General features: G+C 38.6%; 1 protein-coding gene across 5 annotated transcripts in view; it reads right to left on the bottom strand.

The window, feature by feature from the left end:
* gramd2aa (GRAM domain containing 2Aa) overlaps nucleotides 1–18,986 on the bottom strand; it is a 27,108-nt gene continuing 8,122 nt past the window's right edge. For 3 of the 5 annotated variants that reach the window (XM_067495809.1, XM_067495807.1, XM_067495810.1), the window contains exons 2-12: nucleotides 18,012–18,116; nucleotides 11,419–11,476; nucleotides 9,416–9,716; nucleotides 8,263–8,366; nucleotides 7,674–7,772; nucleotides 5,530–5,601; nucleotides 5,375–5,431; nucleotides 3,943–4,120; nucleotides 2,517–2,610; nucleotides 1,380–1,484; nucleotides 1–714 (exon numbers count right to left, since the gene is read on the bottom strand). In XM_067495809.1, coding sequence (XP_067351910.1) covers nucleotides 711–714; nucleotides 1,380–1,484; nucleotides 2,517–2,610; nucleotides 3,943–4,120; nucleotides 5,375–5,431; nucleotides 5,530–5,601; nucleotides 7,674–7,772; nucleotides 8,263–8,366; nucleotides 9,416–9,716; nucleotides 11,419–11,476; nucleotides 18,012–18,116 — 1,177 coding nt within the window. In that variant the 3' untranslated portion in view covers nucleotides 1–710. Of the gene's footprint in view, nucleotides 715–1,379; nucleotides 1,485–2,516; nucleotides 2,611–3,165; nucleotides 3,399–3,942; nucleotides 4,121–5,374; nucleotides 5,432–5,529; nucleotides 5,602–7,673; nucleotides 7,773–8,262; nucleotides 8,367–9,415; nucleotides 9,717–11,418; nucleotides 11,477–18,011; nucleotides 18,117–18,986 lie in introns of those variants that run through there. The other 2 variants (XM_067495811.1, XR_010913711.1) reach the window with 2 other exon arrangements.

Raw genomic sequence — 18,986 nt, forward strand, 5'->3', positions numbered from 1 at the left:
GAAGAACAAAAACCAATGCAAAATCTTTTAATTTAACCACCTCCTTCACATTATAGTTGTGTTAGGGGTGGTGTTAATGCACCAGTTGAATGACAAGTAACTTATTATCTTTTATCAAGCAAAAAAAAAAACATACATATTTTAAAAAGTGCATTGTTGCAGCTTGACTCATTGTTCCCACTGTTAGGCCAGATCTCACAGAACATTTGGTTTAGTCCACTTCTCATCAGTCAGAATATATATGATTTTAGACTCACCTGAAATATCTTTACTATGAGTGTTTTCAAGTAATTAGTGTGTTGAATTATAGCTTACCTTTAACCTTCCCATACCAACCTCAACCCTATTCTCCATCACCACTACTAAACTTCATCACTGCTACAAACAACTGTGATTAAAGATCAAATGTCTGTGAGAGGGCAGGCCATGGTAGACAATCATACCTGTAGGTAAAACTGACTTTGTCTTCAGAAATAAATAATTTGTTTGCATAGTTTGGAAGTGATCAGTGAACAGGAAGTTATTCCCCAAGGGGGAAGGTCCGTAAGATGCCTACAGCTGGATCACTCCGTCATATGTTGCAGGTGGAGCATGGTGGAGCTGTTCTGGGCTCTGGGCTGATCCTTGGAATTTTCAGGAGGACGTCATCGACTCCAAAAATGACGAGAGTAAATAGCAGCCTAACTGATGCATAACTTGAAGAGCAGTGGTTACCTGAATGAGAAGACAGCAGCCACGTTAGACGTCTCTCACAAATAAATTGATACAAAATCATTGTCAGAAATCATTTTTTTTATTCATCCTTAATAACACTCATGCCAGCGCACACACGCACAATAGATACATGTATTTATTTAGATGGAACCATAATAACTAGGATTGTCTGGGGTCTATTCCAGCTTTCAGTGGGGCTGAAGTAGCTGACACCCTGTACACAGAGACAGACAACCATTTACACTCACATTCACACCTACAGGCAATTTACAGAAACTAATAAATGACCTAACTGCATGTCACTGGACCGTGGGAGGAACGCACACAAGCATGGTGAGTACATGCAAACTCCACAAATAGAAAGGCCACAGCTGGCAGGTGGATTCAAACCAAGAACCTTCTAGCTGTGAGGTGGCAGCAGTAAACACTTCCCCACCGAGCCACCCTCATAAAATACACCATATACAAACATTACTCACTTAGTTACAACTCTGGCTTTTCTGTTTCACACTTCTGGTGTATTTTGTCTCCTACAGTATGTCTGCATCTTATTAATGTCCTTGGTTTTTGGTATATTACTGTGTTGTGCACAAGACAAAAATTGGCTGATTTACAAATATACTTTAATGTACAGAAGATATAGTGTAGAGCTGGTGCAGTGATACCTCTCTCTCAGGGGCAGACTTGGGTTACTGAGAAAGGAGAGCTGCTGCTCCAGACTGCACACACGAAAGGCCAGATAGCACGATGACAGGATGAGGAGAATAATGCTGACAAGAAAGGAGGAGACACAGAATTACTATATTTCAGGATCATTTTGACATTAGACACTGGAGTTCTGTGCTGTAATGTCCTGTGAAGAACACTAGGAGGCGATGTTTCCCTTCGTGACAACATATGGCAAACCTGTCTATAAGACAAATCTTTGAGCAACACAATTTTAATTTGTAAAACAGGAGTAGCAGTATTTTTGGAGTAAAAACTTACACAAAGCTACTTGTCATTGCATGCTTCATATTACTGCTGAAGTAAGCAGTGATACAGCAACTGGTTTCCGGAGATCACTAATCAATAATCTGAAAACTCAAAACTAAAAAGCAATCTTGCAGTGTTTGTAAGGCTTCTTTTTTTTTACTAACTATTTAAAAGAAAGCAATGGTAGTGTGATTACATCACAATGTGAGGTATACAAATACAATGTGACATTTAATTAGATAATATTACAAATACTATAATCATTTACTAAATATGATTTCACGCTTGGCCTTAACATGCACAAGGTTTTCTAAGGTATTGTACTTAATTTAAGCCTAAACGAACCTGTACATGGACTTTTCATTGTAATTTATATGGTTTAGAATGTGTGAGATAATACTGTGGATTTTTTCTTTCCCTCAGCGGTCAGTGTCAGCAGCATGACAAATCTTCAGGAACAGGTACAGAGGGAGTGCTTTCTCTCTTAAGGACACTTAAGCACAGCAACATCTCAGCCTCTGAGTGAAGGACAGTGTCCCGGATCAGTGTCTCCCTGCTATGGTGGAGGGCAGGTGGAGGGCATGGAGAGCACGATGCTCACTAACGCACATAATTTGTTGCATTATGATCAATCTGAATAATAAAGTCTCATAGGAGGTAACTGCTCTTTAAAAAATACAAATTAAAAAGTTCTTTAATAGCTCAGTTCCCCTGTGTTCAGTCTGAACTTCATGTTAATGCTCACAGGTTTTGTGTAGGTGTGAGTCAGCTGATAAAGGAACTGAAGGTGGTGGTGTTGCTGTCTGTTTGCCTCACTGTATACTCACAGCAGGGTGAAGAACTTTAGCAGCTGGTACTCCATCTGGCCCAGCTCTGCCACTGGCTCTGATAAAAGACCTCTGTCTGTCTGCAGAGCTCGCTCTGTAGCATGTACACGCACAAACACACACACACAAACACACAAAAAAACAAAAACCATTAACAGTGCTTGGCTTCACTGTACTACATATTTTACTTTTAATAGTGCTGCCACCTTTTATTGTACATCTGAATGCATTTGGAGTCAAAAAGACAGACAGTGCTCTCACACAGTTACTGGTGTAGTAATATGTTCCTGTAATTGTAAAAAAGTCATTTATTTTATGGACATTAAAGACAGATATACTTTGTTATGAATAATTACCATATAATAATACTTTATGTCGAAGTATCTTTGGGCAAAACACTGAACCCCCAACAGCCCATTCCCATCCCCAGCTGGGCAGTGCTGGCCCAAACCCGTTAGAAATTGGGGAGGGTTGCATCAGGAAGGGCATGAAAAAATTGAAAAATCTGCCAAATCAACATGCTGACAATGATCCTTATCTGCAGATGTTACATGTGTGTTTCTTGTATATTATAATAGAGGTACTGATTTGTGTTATGCATGTTAAGCTGGTTCATGTTATGTTCAGCAGGCAGACATTTATTACTTACATTACTTCTCAGCTTTCCACTTCACATGTGAGCTGTGACGCTTGTCAACACGAAACATAAACTGTCCTCAGACAAATTTGACAGCAGACGTTGTTTGTGATAATCTTTACTTCATGATCTTTAATTTATCTCCATTGTCCCAAAGCTTTTTAATACAAGCCTCCACATGATCGAATCACTTTATGTGCAGTTGCATTAGAGAAATGTTGTCGTCCAGAAGCAGGTCCTCTCACCTTAGCATACACACAAAATTTAAATGATACTTGATAACACACATAATCCAAACATCTTAATTCTCTATGAGTGTCTCGTGGTATACAGTGAATATGATGCGATCTCAACAAACATAAACACTACAATTGTTTAATACTTTTGAAGATGTAACACTGCTTGTGTTTTAAGTTTGCTGACTTCTTATTTCATCTGATCTTGGCCAGAATACAAACTGGCACTTATTATCTATAAAACTCTTCATGAATTAGCTCCTCCTTAATTGGAAGGACTCTATAAATCTTTTATTGCCACATATACTATATACTATACACTGCATATTAGCTATTTTGCTTTGGTTTTGTTGAATTATATGATATTTACTGTAAAACAAAATGTTTGTTTACATTAAGATTGTGTTGTTTCCTAATTGTCTTTTTTACTGACACACTGATGTCAAGCTCATGGGAACCTTGCCTACATTTTGGTGGACAAAATTTAAAAAGCAGTTCTAATAAGAAACAGTAAGTGTGTATTGTCAGTGCACAGTACAGATGGTTTTATCACCTTCCAGAAGCTGTTCTGACTTGAAGGGTGTGTCTGCAGCACTCAGGCCACTGGTGGAGTTCCCCAGGAGGTCAGGAAGGGAGGAGGACACAGACACCACTGAGGGTTTCCTTCTCCACTTTAACACTGATGGGAATTCATCAACCACCGGGAATTCATCTGGAGTTGGAAAGTCATCCTGTGGCACACAGAAAAGAAGACCATGTAACATAGCAGCTGCAGCTCGCTAGTAGTTTGTTCATCTAAAGTTGAATTGGCAACATATCTCCTATTTCAATGGCTCCAAATGGTATTGGCTTATAATCCCTGATGTTTACATGTAACTTCACATCACAATGATCGTTCTCAGATGGTTTAATTAAAATTGTAGATTATAAAAAATCTTTTAGCTGGTCATGACAGACTGGAGCTGATTTATCATTAAATCATTTCAGTGAACACTCAACAAACACTTTCAAAGCATCTACTGGGACCAAATAGTAATGAGTGGCCTTTTATAAAAAAGGTTAAAAATTACAAGGGCTTCTTTCATCAGTTTACTAATGAATACTACAGCCCATTAACTAAACCAATCTGGGGTCTTTGCTAAGTCTGGAGAGTGTTTTAATTTTGTTATGGTAATAGTGTAGTTATAAATGTTAGGTATCCTAATAAACAATAGGATAAATATGTGTTTTATCAATAAATATATTTCTCACTTTCTAATAAGCTGCACATCTGCAGTTACAAAATGCAAATGCAATGTTAGTAAATAGATTTTGGTTCAGGTAAGTGGTAAAAAAAAATCAATTCACAGGGATTAAAACGATTATAAAGTGTCACTAATTAGACAGTGACACTGTAGTTTTGTGGGCCGAGATTTCTACTGCACCCTACAGGACTCTACATGAAAGCTACGCTGTAATGAGACAGTCAGCAAGTAAAAAAATTCTGGACATTCTGGATAAACAGTTATTTCTAACTATGATCATAAACCGTGAATATATTAATAACATTTCCCGCACCCAACTTAGTACTCTGGCAAAAAGGACAAACAATCTTGTTCCTAAATACAGTGTAGATCACAGCATGATCAACCACAGCTTAATTATTTCTTAACATAAAAGCTGTTTGGAGGCAGAGCAGCCTGTGGTGCACACAGAAACAACGAGACTTCACAGAGCTCTTTGATAACATCTTGCCAACTCTAATTCTGACTAATTCACTGCAAGGCTGCAGCTGTAACAAAATGATCTATTGATCCTGTCTGTGATAGAAGGTAAGTCAACCTTCAGGTCAGATGCTGCTGTAAAATGCACTTAACTGAGAAATGTTAAAATCCTTTAAATTCTAGCTGATCACCAGATGTTCCACCCAATTTAGTCTTTACACTGTTATGATTTTATGGTGCTTTACAAACGGTTCTTTCAGTGAAGGATGACTGGCCACTAACCAGTGTTAAGGTTGGCTCCTCCATGAACTGCTTCAAGCTCAAACTCTTCCCATTGACCTGGAGATGGAAAGCAATGACATTCTTTAGCTGACATGTACACCACGCAGCCAGACGGAATATTGTGCACATACTGCATGTACTATGTGTCCTCTGACCTGCAGGTGTGTGCAGATCCTTCGGAGGACATCATACACGCTGTCTCTTGATAGCAGAGATACAAATACATACTGCGGGAATAAAAAACACAAAGAGTGATGCAGCAATATTACCAATGTTAATATTTTTAAATCCCTAGACTGAGTGATTCTTACAGTTTCTTTTATGTAACACAGAAAATGGGGTTTTTGTTCACTCAACCTGAAACATTACAGACAGTAATGTTGGATGTAAAATGTGAAATACCTGCACCTGTGTATAATGATACCATGAGTGCCTGCAGCAGTTCAGTGAAATAAATGCTCTGCTGCTCATGCTGAACTTGTAATCAGTGCATTAAAAGCTGGGGTGATATGTGAACATGTAAATGAAGCATAGCTTAACATCAACATTACTGAGCAGAAAGTTAACAGAAATCATTCAGGATGAACAACATTCACTGAAAAGCTCTAATCTTTTGCATAAAGCGGAGATTTTCCTAATTACATATTTGTTCTGGTTTATTCTTTTGTGAAATTATAGGATTTATAGGTCAGTGACAGCTTAAGCAAATGTCATTCTGAGCTTGATGGAAAAACAGCCTGTGAATCTATGTTTGAGCATCTGAAACACTGTTATTATGTGAGTACTATTAGCTGTTTTTGTCCATTTAATCTGTCACGACACAGTCGTGTTAGTAAATGGGGTGAAAAATACAAATGATCCTGATCTTACAATCTGTTACAGACACAAGCTGTTAACGTTTTACCTCCTCAAACATATGCAGTTTAGTTGTACTGGACAGAGACATGTCAACGCAAGGCAGACAAATATGGAGATAGTACAGTATGAAACATTATATCCATTTATCTCACACGCCTTGATAAAGGGGACTCGGGGGTACTGCTCGGACCTGATGTCCTCACCAGTTGATCAGAAACTGCTGTGTGCAAAATGGGTTGGTTGTGTGTTATTTCAATTCAGAAGTGACTGTTTTGATCATTTCCAGCAACATGTCAACCATAGAACTATTTATTGACAGTCCTTTGGACGAATGCAGTGTAAAGTAATATTGTACACTGCTGGGTGTTGCCTACTGTAAGTGAGTGAACATGAAACATGAAAATATAAATAGAGCGCGAGGACGAATGTGTCCAACACATGCAGTTCGAGGACTTCTGTGCAGAAATCTTTCTTTCAGACATTTCTTGTATCTAATGCAAACCCAGCAGACCTCTGTCCTTCTTTTAACAATAAACCAACTAATTCTTTATATGAACAACTAATGATTTGGGTTGAATGATGTCAGTCGGATGAGTTGCAGTACACGTTTAATGTGCACACCGTATACGTTTCTGGTTTGGTATAGGAGCACTTAAAAGCACATTACTGCACAATCTTACTGCTGTGTAACCAGCTGTTTTGTGTGTGTAAACTGGCCTGCATGAAGCTGAACTGTGTGTTACAGCTAGAAATGTGCAGAAAACTGTATAATCTGCTTTTTCTCATTAAGCAAACAGATCTGTAAAAAAGACTAAAATTTCTATTTCACGTTTGGGCACCCAACCCAGTGCAATGAAAAATACACAATTTAAGCTCAATTTTTTGCCATGTTTATTACCTCATAGTGAATGTGAAGTAAGAGGTTTTGAGAAATTTAAAAAAAAACGTATGCACAAGCTAAATACTGTTATAATAGTCCAGCTCTTTTCTGTCCTGCATGCGCATTGAACACCAATAATTATTTTGAGGGAACAAAAATGTGATAACCTGTGTGCAACAATACAACACATCTCTATGTCAATGCTAATTGGTAGCAAAAGATAAATTATCTAGCTTCCTTAATGCTGCTTCCTGCCTGTCACTATTCATGGGTTGCTGATGCCAGAACAGAAGCTAAAAGGAACGTTATGTCTTCAAAAACGTCCCCTGGTGACAGGACACTGTTTGATGTGACAGAAAGTGAAGTGGCCCCTCTGAATATCGATGTAATTGTGGAAAAACCCTTTACTCTCTTGTGCTACCGAACTGGGACTCGACTCAGCTTCTATCTATACCATATAGGTGTTGCTTTTTCCATTACACCTCGCCTGGAAAATACAGCCATGCTGTGCTAATCAGCAGAGTGGTATTTCGCTTCACAGAGATGGATGGAAGTGTTTACCTTCTGGCTGGTGTCTGTGGTAATAGCCAAGCCATTGGGCACAAGGCCCGCTGTTTTGTGCTTCTTCACCAGCCTCACAGAAACGACAGGAATAGCCACCTAGGGAAGATAGATAATGGCACAAAAAGGCTAAATGCAAAGTAAGACAAAACATTCATATGATGTGAGTAAATCATGGCAGGGAATACACATGCTGAAATACACCCAGGAAAAACCCCTCGATAAAATCAAAAGTGAACACGAAACGTCTCTTACGTCAGAATGTGAGGAATGCAGACCAAATAAGTAGCTTATTGTCACTCAGATGTCAGAGGAGGTTTGGTTTCAAGGAAATGAAGGAAAAGGAACAATTCACAATACATCAAAGACAAAATCCTACGACTGGTAAAGGTTAGAATTTCAGTGAAACTGCTTGTTTGATACGTCGCAGAAATGGAGAGAAAGATATGTTTATATGTTTTTGAATTAGGACTAGATGTTAGCCCACAATGATCTTTCAAGGTGTCCAATCACCTTGTCAGACTGTGACTGGGTGTTGATGTTTGTCAGTAAGTTTGAGTTTATTAAGGCACCTGTCAGTCAGTCGTACCTTGATGTCTTTGCCGAAGAGGTTGGCATAGAAACACAGCCAGTTTCTGGAAATGTAGAGCCGCCCTTGTAGAAGGATATCTCTGAGAAGAGCACAGGAGTAAACTGAGAAGAGAAAAGACAAAACCACCACAGCTGTAAATTGAAAATACAAACAAAACAACAAAAAACACAAAGTAAAAGTTTAATGAAACAATTTCCCAGAGCCCTTCTACTTGCCCCTCTGGTATTTTTGGGAAATTCAAAACTAAGTAATCATCTCGCAAGTTTTGCATCATAGGTTTCATTTTGATAGGCTGAACATGGCTTATGGCAAGGTAGATTGAATCTGTGTCAAATCTCCTCAGTGTCAAAAGGGGAGCTGAAACAGAAACGATGAAGTCAGTTGTATCAGAAACACAATTTAAGTGTTTCTCAGCTCAAGCAAGAAGAATCAAAGCTGGCTCCAAGTCAGACATATAAAATAAAAAGGCTGAATAAAAGCAGTTACACCCTTACAAAGACAATGGTTTTACAACACAGACAGATGTGAACTGTTACCAGTATTTGAAGGCTGAAGGTAACTGCTGACACGTTCACATATTAGAGATTATTTATCATTTCCAAGAAACAGTCACTTTTCAGCGTCTCTTTCTGCAGTATAAACTTTTCAAGTTAAGAAATCCTAGAATGCTAGACATGCATTTGCAATGAGACAACTTTGTAGATCAGTCATCACATTTTTGGTGCAAATAATGGCTTATTACTTATTATTTTTCTGACTAATCAAAAAGCATATATATATATATATCGCCAATGGCGACATCTGAGAATGTTTTATTAAAGATGTTTAATTTAAAAACCAGACAGAAACAGAAAAAAGGAACAAAAGAAAAGCTAGGCTCTGGAACGTTTGTCTGTTTTCATTGATTTTGCTTGATAAATGATTTAAGGTTTAGTGAATTATCAAAACTGCTGAATATGAATTTTTCTTTATTAATCAGCTGGTGAATTGACTATAGAGACAAACAAAAAGGCTAACATCAGTATTGTTACTATACATTTACAGGTTGCAAGAAAAGACAGAAGAGAACTAAAAAACTCTAATGAATAAAAATAGACAAGCACATAACAGGCACATAAAAGCTTTCCTCTTGTCAAAAAGGACACTCTACCTTTCATGAGGATCTCATCCTTGGGCACACACGGGAACAGTTTGTGGTACTGCGAGTTGTACTTGCTGACAGTCTGTGCAGAGGGACAGGGCAGAGTCATGAGCAACTCCTTGGCAGACCGGCCTGTCTGCACAGTACCAGCATCACCGGCACCACCGGCCACTCCGGCTCCGCTTGCCGCAGACACCACCCTCTCTCTCAAAGGACGCGAGCTCTGCACCAGGCTCAGCACGTTGGCACCATAAACACACACACACTCGCGCACATCCAAGGCCTGGAGCAAGCTGCTGCAAGACACACACTGTTCCCTGTCACCGGTCAGTACAGGGCTGAGAAGAACCACTGTCTCTGTACAACTACCTCTAGGTTACATGCATGTACAAGTGTGCACGCACACATAACAAACAAACACACACACACACTACTACTACAGAGTTAGAGCAACAACTCCTCAGTTTACAGCCACTGAGCCCCTTCTCAGAAACTACAAGGCTCTCTTTCTCTGTCTCACATACACCAGTGACTCTACACTCTGCTGCACCCAGCTGACACCCTCCCTCTCCTTTCTCCTTTGCACACATACGTACACACTGCCCTTGGTCATTTCAGCAAAAGCAAACAACAAAAAAACAACAACACAAACCCTTGTACACAGTTACCCCTCACTACTCTCACTGAACACCTAAAAATTCTCACTCTTGAAGGAAAGTCGTAGATTTCTCTCCCTGAAACCACAAGAGATCTCTTTCATTCCCCACTCTCCTCCCACAGCTCAAATACTCATCCAGCTCTTGATATTTCTATCACCAAACCTTCCCTGTTTTCTGTCCTGTTCTGTCCCTCGTCTATCTTCCCTTAGACTCTTATCTGCTCAGTGTGCTGTTGTCTGCCACTCCTGGTTGTGTCTTTCTATTAATAGCTCATGCTAGAGCAGCTCCTGTCTACAGGAATGGGGCATTGGATAGTAGGTTACCTTAATGAAGACGATAATTTTGAAATCATGGGACAACTTTGCAGCTTGATGACAATGCATTAAATTCTGGCAAGTTTCGATGATTAGTTGTGTAATTATCTGGTTTTGTATAAACTGTCAAATGACAACTAAAAGAACTAGATATAAAGAATGTAGGGAGGAAAAACACAGCAGTCAAAGAAAAAAAGAAAACTGGTGTGCATGCAACCAAAGTCAGAGTCCAAAAAAAGTACAAAATGGCTAATTACACCCCTAAATCTGGAGTCCTGGAGAACAATATTAAGAGACAAGCAGAACAAATTCCTGCAGCAGATGGCGTGAACCCCCCAAAGAGCACTAATCTTGACGTCATGGGGTCAGTCTGGGATTATATGAAGAGACAAGAGACACTGAGGTTAAATCCACAGGAGAACTGTGGCAAGATAACTGGAACAACCAACCTACCAAATGCCATCAAAAACCCTCAGTAAAAGCTGAGTATAATTAGTGTCTAGTTAAAGGGCACAGGGGCCACACACCAAATACGGACACAATATAGTTGATTTAAAATATTTTTTATGGCATTATTTTTTTTAAGTTGCCGTCACTTTATTTTTAGTGCGCAAACCCACTGCAAAGTATTGTATATTTTAGAATAATAATATGTCAATAAATATGTTGAATTTAAAAGTAATGCCCTGTTATATGAGGATAAATAAGAAGCATCCAGTCAACATTTTAATACATTTATAATGGAACTGTGTTATGTTTCCTGGTGTTAGTTTGCAGTATTGTTAGGTTATCATCACAAGATACACTAAAGACAAATAAAACAAAGATTCAGTTGGCATCAGTATAAAATGATATTTGATCAGTGTTTGCATTCACAGTCTTGACACAGATCTGAAATATATTTCAGTACCACAGGATGACAATTTGGCATATGTGATGCTTTCAAGTCCAGGTATCTCTTTTACTGAGAACTAAACATTTTTTTGAAAGATGACTGCAACTAGTTGCAAAATTTGCAAGACAGAGTGTCCAAACTCACCGAGCCTCTGTAACATTTCTTCACGTCTTCATAGGACAAGTCTTCAATCAGTTGAAACCTGTGATAATAAAAAATGAGAAAACACAATCAGATTTAAAATTCTTAACATGCATGTTTACCTCTCAGTAGTAAAATGTAGCGCTCTCAATGTACTACTGTGGACAAAACATCTTAATATACAAAGTTGACTTTATAGAGGTGCATTTAAAGGCTCCTCAGTGCATTACCTGGATGACAAAATGCAAAAACTGTATTTTACAGGAAGGCAAATGTAGTACTTTTGTGGTTTGCTGGTGTGCACTGTGTGTTTGGATGTCTACGATATAAGAAAATTCAAGCTGGGTCCAAGCTTCCACATGACAAGTTAATAATCAGTGTGTGCATGACTGCAGGGAGAGAAAGGCTGTCACAAAACATTGTGTTGTCGAAATACAAATAGTGACTGTGCCTGGAGATTATCATAGTTGTTCTTCTTATAGTCAGACAGCATGACCATACATTGTTGACATCAAGCTCGCCTCAGGAGGAATAGTTGAGGCAGTGCAGTCAAATTCACAGCATGATTGTCACATCCAATGCTAATTCACACAGAATACAGATACAATATGCAGTACAATGAGCCTTTTAAGTAACATGTCATTGAAATGAACTGCTGTTCCAGTTAAAATGCTTTAAAGAAGAAGATAGGTGTGGCAAGATCTTTCTATGGGACAAGTGTCTGACAGAGACCTCCCTTTCTTCCTGCATCTATATGTAAGTGCCAGGTGATTGACAGCGGGGAGAGAGCTGTGTAGTGCAACACTGATACGAAAACACTCCTGCTCAAAAAGATGCTGATAAAACAGAAGCACTCTCAGAGCCAAATTGCAGGTGTGTGTGTGTATGTGTACTGTGATGGATTATCTTACTTGTAGAAAGTCATTTTCTATGTGAGAAAAAAAGAAGGTCATAAATATGAGTCGTGTTATCTTCAACCATGCTGGTCCAACAAGAATAATGTTAATGAGAATAAATGCTGGATGTGAGGCAACTAAAAACAAACCTATATTCTGACACATCTTTCCATGTTGTACTTACCTATAACCTATTACGGCATTAAAATGCTGCCAATAACTTTACTTTTTGTTTCATTGTGGTATTGCTACTTTTATTTACACAGAAGCTCACAGTATATCACTACGAGACTGGGCTCTACGATAAAAGGAGCAAGAATACAGTAAAAGAGTTTCTTTACATTTTAAATCCAAACGGTTGATAAAAGAAAGCTATAGTAAATAATAAAGATTATATCAGTGGATAAAGTTTGCATCCCTCTTAACTAACCCTCTAACTTAATTAAAGTGGGTAAATCTCCAGGGGCAGTCACATACTGTATGCTGAGAGAAACAAAAACAATAGGATAAGGAAAAAACCCTTCAGAAGACCTCAAAATAAAATCAGTAAGTTTTTTCTAAAACTAGCAAGGGATATACTAAATATTTCAAAGCATTTAGCGATACCAGAATAGCATTATCCAGAAATAGAAGAAAAATGGACACACCAATACTTCCAAGAAGTGGAAGACCAAGAAAAAGAACTTGACAACTACATAAGAATCCAAAACAAACAACAACGGACCTGACAAAGTCCTTAGAGGCAACTGGAATAAAAGTCCCCACTCCTGTGGGGAGAAAAGTGTGGCGGAAGCAATCGCTTACTTCTTGATATAAGGCAGCAAACTTAGAGTATGTAAACTGGAATGGCATGTGAACAAACCAAAAGAGTCCTGGAACAAGATTATGTGTTTGGATGAGAGCAAAGTTGAATTCAGTAGTCTTAAGTCACACAGGTATGTGTGGTGAGTGAACAAAATGCTTATGAGGAAGGAACACACTTCGTGGTGGAGGCTCAGTGATGTTTTAGGGGTGTATGTCTGCATCAGGCACTGGAGCTCTGCATAAAGTGGAAGGAAGAATGGATGCAGCCCAATATCAAAACAAGACAATGATCCAAAGTAGAAAACAGGAATTAATTAGATGAACATTTAATCATTCCCAGTCTCCAGACCTCTCTAATATCACTGGTACCTGTGGATAGATTTGAATAAGGCTGTAGATGGCAGTCAACCAAGTAATCCGGTTGACTTGGGACAATTATGCCATGAAGAATCGACTAAAAGTAGACCTGAACGGACACAAAGGCAAAGGAAGGACAGACAAAACATTTTATACAAAAACATGCAAACTTTAGTTAAAATATAATTTCATTGTCTTGAGCATTTTTGTTAGTTTGAATGCTGAAGAAACATTTATACTGGCTGAATGAGGATGAAATAATACGCTAAGAAAATGATAAGCTGGCACAAAATTGAAAAATTACTCTTAGGTTAGTAACATGTTTAGATGTTAACATAGGTCTAGAAATGCACTGCACTTTTGCAGCTACAATGTAGGTGAAATAATAAAATAAAAAACAAATTTTCTTTCATCCTCGCTAATTATTTCAGAAGAACATTTCTTGCATATCAGTTTACCAACATGGCAGTGCTCTGATAACATTTGGACTCTCCTTTCAAATCACCCTATGTGAAAATACACTTGACTGGTGCCTTTATGACAGAGGGACTGTTAGTGTCCCAGCCCTGGTGAGTGAGTCTCCTCTAGGTAAGAAGATAGTGTGACCCCTGTCTGAAACAACCGTCTCTGATTCTGCTGCTTCTTTCCATCGTTCTCCTCCCAACTGACCTGGGCTGATTTTCTTGGTGACAGGAAGATAATTATGTCAGGGAGGTTCAGATTCAAAGTATAAATGCACAGTAAAGTGGTCACTGTTCAAATCTGAGAGTGTAAAAACTATACACTAAATGGACTACTTTACACTTTAATCGTTTAAAACATCTAATGGTGAGAAATTGAATGATCAGAAATTATTTTCTAATGTAATCTAAATCATTTAATCTTAAATAATATTTCCTGTGTTAGCTGATTAGACAGAGCATTTCATTATTATACAATTTTAACCAAACACACCCACTAAAAGATAGGCTAATATAAAATTAAGTTATAGTTAGGCCTTATTTAATGTTTAAGACAGCAAGTGCTATGCATAACAACTACAGAGCTCAAAAGTGAGCAGAGTCAATCTGCTCATGAAATTCCTATGATGTGGATCAGAGCTCCAGAAAATGAAAGTATAATCCCAGCATGGGAGGGAAGCAACATGAAGGAGGAAACAATACTGAGTCGATCAAAGGTTTAAATTGATTAGGTAAGTTAAAAAGGCTGCAGGCACAGGTTGTATGTGTATGTGCATGTAGGTGTAATATTTAACTGTTGTCCTTCTAATGTATGCAAGTACTATGTAAACTCAGCATGTCGGTGCAAAAAGTTCCTTGGCTGATCAAGTCAGTAACAAAAACAGCACACAGAACATACCACACAATAATTAGTGTCGTTTCCTTTTTTTGCCAAATCACTGTTGCTAAGCTTGACAATTAATGTGAACACGTTAGACTATAGTGGAATATAGACTATACAGTCTAACATTATGGATCTTCCATGGTTGTGATATTGTGATACTGTATATCATGCAGATGCTGTATATAATGTATATAGAGCTAAACTGAAAGCCTCATTATGTGGGTGTAGCATTGTTGTATTTATTCCATTAATAATTCTGATGTCTACTGTTGTTTTAAAACCATTTTCTCCTTCTTTTGCAGGGAGTGAGATACAGAGATCCATGACTCAGGCTGGAAAAGCTCCAAATGGGGTCACATTGTCAGAGAGCAGAGGGGTAAGATAGAAACTATGGCTGGTGTGTGTGTGTGTGTGTGTGTGTGTGTGTGTGTATATATATAAACACTGTTGTTTACAGCAGAGTAGTAAAGGTGTGACAGCACTGCCAGCTCTCCTGCTGGATCTGTCAGAAAAATGCAGACACTTTAAATGATGCACCATTTTACATCATATCTGTACATCATACAGATATTCTCCAAACAGCAGTAAGAAAATCCTCTCTGCACCCACCCTGACAGCTGTAACTTTTAAAAATTATATATATATATATCCAAAACATGTACGTGACATGTATTTAAAGATGAGAATTAATGGCATGAGTAATAATAATAATGAGTAACAATTTTAATGCAATTGGCCTGAGTCAAGAATGTGTTTAATGTTTTTTTAAACATTTACTTAGTCTCTGTGGCTTGACCTAGATGTACATTTATTTATTTTTTGTGGAAAATCCTCATCCTAGAACAGACATGCTATAATCTTGTGATGATATTAGAAACAATAGTGCATGTGTGTGCTGCTCTTCCAGCCTGCTGGTTGTCATCTATAAATAGGTTTCTCAGTGGTTCTGCTACCCAGGTGGAGAGAACAGAGTGATTATTAAAAGCACAGGCTGCTCAAAACCCCCCCCTTCGCACTCTCCATCTGTCTCTACCTTTACACATGATCCAGGTCCTAATCAATACTGCTGGTGCATCTAGATGAATGTATAAAGAAAACTCCCATAGGCAATTCCCATTATAGTGTAAGGAGAACGGTGAATGTGGTGTGTAAAGATAATTTTTTTCTTTTTTTTCTTCTTCAAAGCTGTACTGGGGTAGTACAGCCTTGTTTACACCAGTACTATCACATTAATGAAAAATGATTTAACAGTGACATTTGGCTTCACCAAATGTCACTGTTGAATCGTGTAAGTTTGTTTTAAATAGTACTGAACTGCTCTGAAATTATTTTCACACCACCCGGAAGAAACACTACATTTTACAGCTTAAGTAAAAACATGCCAATGTAAACGTTTTTTTTTTATCTATCAGTTTTCCATTAACCAGGAGGCTCTGTTGATTGACACATTATTTCAGAAGTAGATTTTTGTAAATCAAGCTAAAACCCATGCATCAGCTTCTGCCCCTGTGAGCAAAACATTGCCTGCTGCAAGTGTGTGTGTGTGTACGTGTATGTGTGTGTGTGTACGCATGCGCCTTTGTCCATGTATCTCAGTGCCCTTGGCTGTGAGGCTGAATAATGAAACTAATTACAAGCTCAAAGAATCCTAAATTGAATCTTAAATTAGAAAGCGAACACCTCCCATCGGTGGTCAGACTAGCAGTTGATTCCCAGACAATAATTTAGCTGAAGAAAATGTCAGTGAGAGCACTGAGAGAAGTAGATTCACCATGAGACTTCAAAGTATCTGGGAGGAAAGACAGGAATGATGAAAGACGTAAAAGATTTTTCCCCTGGGTATGTCAGACTCACAGATCAAAGTTCTCATGTGAAACCAGGCTTTAATAAAAAAAAAAAAAAAGAAATACTGTTATCATTCCCCATTTGTACAGGCAACTGTCACACACTGAGTGAGCACCTGTGGCTTCATCTCAAACTACAAAGGTTAACAGAGTTATCTCTCTACAGACACAGAGAACACATAAAAGGCTATATTGTTAGGCATTATCCAAGGTTTTACTGATATCCGGATGGCGGCACCTGCAATTTCAGTAGTAACTTCCATTTCCTTATAATAAGTTCAACCAAAAATACTGTCTGTGAGGAAAGACCACATTTCCTATAAATACATAATATCATTGGAAACAGCTCAAATGTGTAGCAAAGATATTTTAATTAAGACTGGTGCTGGTAAAAATACTTCAGCCTATTATTCTGGAAAAACAACATAGAAATTCACCTGTATGTTGAACCCAATGATTCTGTGTAATGTGAAAGCAGCCACTGGAAGGAACAAACCCAAAGGGAATTATCATCTGTTTTCCTCATAGCTTTATGGCACATTCATTTCTGCTCAGGTCTTAGCCCCTGTCCCTAACATGTATAAACAGTCATTTAAATCAAAATTGATTCTGAGAAACAAGTAAGCTTAAGAAAACTGTAGTGCATCAACAAAATATTTTTTGTGGATGTGTAAAGTCTTGACTTTTTGATGAGCCAGTGATTTGTGGTGGTTTTGGTTTCTTTTTATTTGGATTTTTTCTGCCCCCTAGTGGCCAAAAAGCAATTACTTCAGTTTGCTGCCTATGTAAACATATTCACAATTGTACACAGCAACACATGAGCTAAAGTCAGGCACTGCAAGTTTAGACTGATGTGTGTAAAGTTCCACGGATTCAGTGAGTGTACTGACATACATTGTGCTCCAGTGCTAAATCCCATCCCAGAACAGACTCCTAGGGATTACACTGCTCCGCCCTCAAATCTGTTTTATATAACACACACACGTCTGATTAACACTGCGTGTGTTCAACAACAAATACGTTTAAATTGATTTTAAGTGTTTATTATAGCATAACTACAGTAATTTACATTTTGCAAACATATATATTTTGTCCACAGGCCTTTGGGGGAATATAAAACATGTCACAGTTTGTGCAATCTTTGTGTGTGTGAGTGTGTGTGTGTGTGTGTGTGTGTGCGCGTGCGTGCATGGGGTGTGTGCTTAACCATTGCCTGATATCAAATACTGCTCAAATAAAAAGCACAGAATTAGTGCTGAAAAATAACCCATGACCATGCACAGCTGGAGCCTGGAGAGCCAGCGAGTGTTGCAGAACAGTGCACATTAATGTGTGTGTGTGAGAGATTTGCCTGAAGTGGCCGTGTGTGTCGTCGTCCTTGGGGGGGTCCAGGTCCTGAGTTGAGAGCAGGCCTGTTTCTTCGCTCTGCTCCTGCTGCTCAGTCATGCTCCTGCCCCTGAATACACAAACACACAGCTCTGTGTTAACAGCAGGCACCTCTCTGCCTGACCTTCATGTACACTTGTAAAAAATGATGTTTGTTTTTGTCTGCAGGTCTGGCTACAGAGAGGAAAAAAAGATATATGAAGCAAACAAGTGGACTTTGCCTGTAAAATCAACACAGCAAAGAAGTAACAATCAAAGTCTAATTCTGCTGGCTTACACTACATATAAAATCTCCACTCAGCAAAATAAAGCTGTGTTCCTGTGTTTGTGCAAACGGTCGGCGTCTGCTCTCACCCAGATGTTCACAAATAGAGCACGTCAGCACCTGTGCAGATGGCTGACCTGATGTGCTGCTGTGAGCTGACTCAAACATTTTTTAAAATACATTTCACACTTCTTAGCACCAAAATGTCTCTGAAATTGAAATTATCCACTACAATACCAAAGGAGGAAGATGAAGACTTGACCTAAATGGTGTAAGGTGAGATGTTTTCTAGCAAAGACTTACAGTAGGTGTCTACCTGTGTGTTCTGATTGATAATGAGTAGAACAAAGCATGATAAGCACACTAATATAAAAATGCTTAGCTCATGCTCAACGAAGGAACAAATTCACTAAAACTCTGAGTGAACCAAATCACAGCTTCGTGTTCACTGTGATGGATTACATTGCTCAGGTCATTTTAACGGCTCGTTGACTCTCTTTTGCATATAGTTTGAAATGGATGGGAGCCAACTGCTTCCTGTGGGAAGGAAAACAAGCTCTGCAATTTCCATCTGGCCACAAAACGTATGCAAAACACATACTAGTGATGTGGATGGCTTTACATTTTCAATGTGATGGGGAGCAGCCATCTGCCTTGACCAGTTGGGGTGAGTGG

Source organism: Channa argus, chromosome 2 (assembly GCF_033026475.1).
Source record: "Channa argus isolate prfri chromosome 2, Channa argus male v1.0, whole genome shotgun sequence".
NCBI lineage: Eukaryota > Metazoa > Chordata > Actinopteri > Anabantiformes > Channidae > Channa > Channa argus.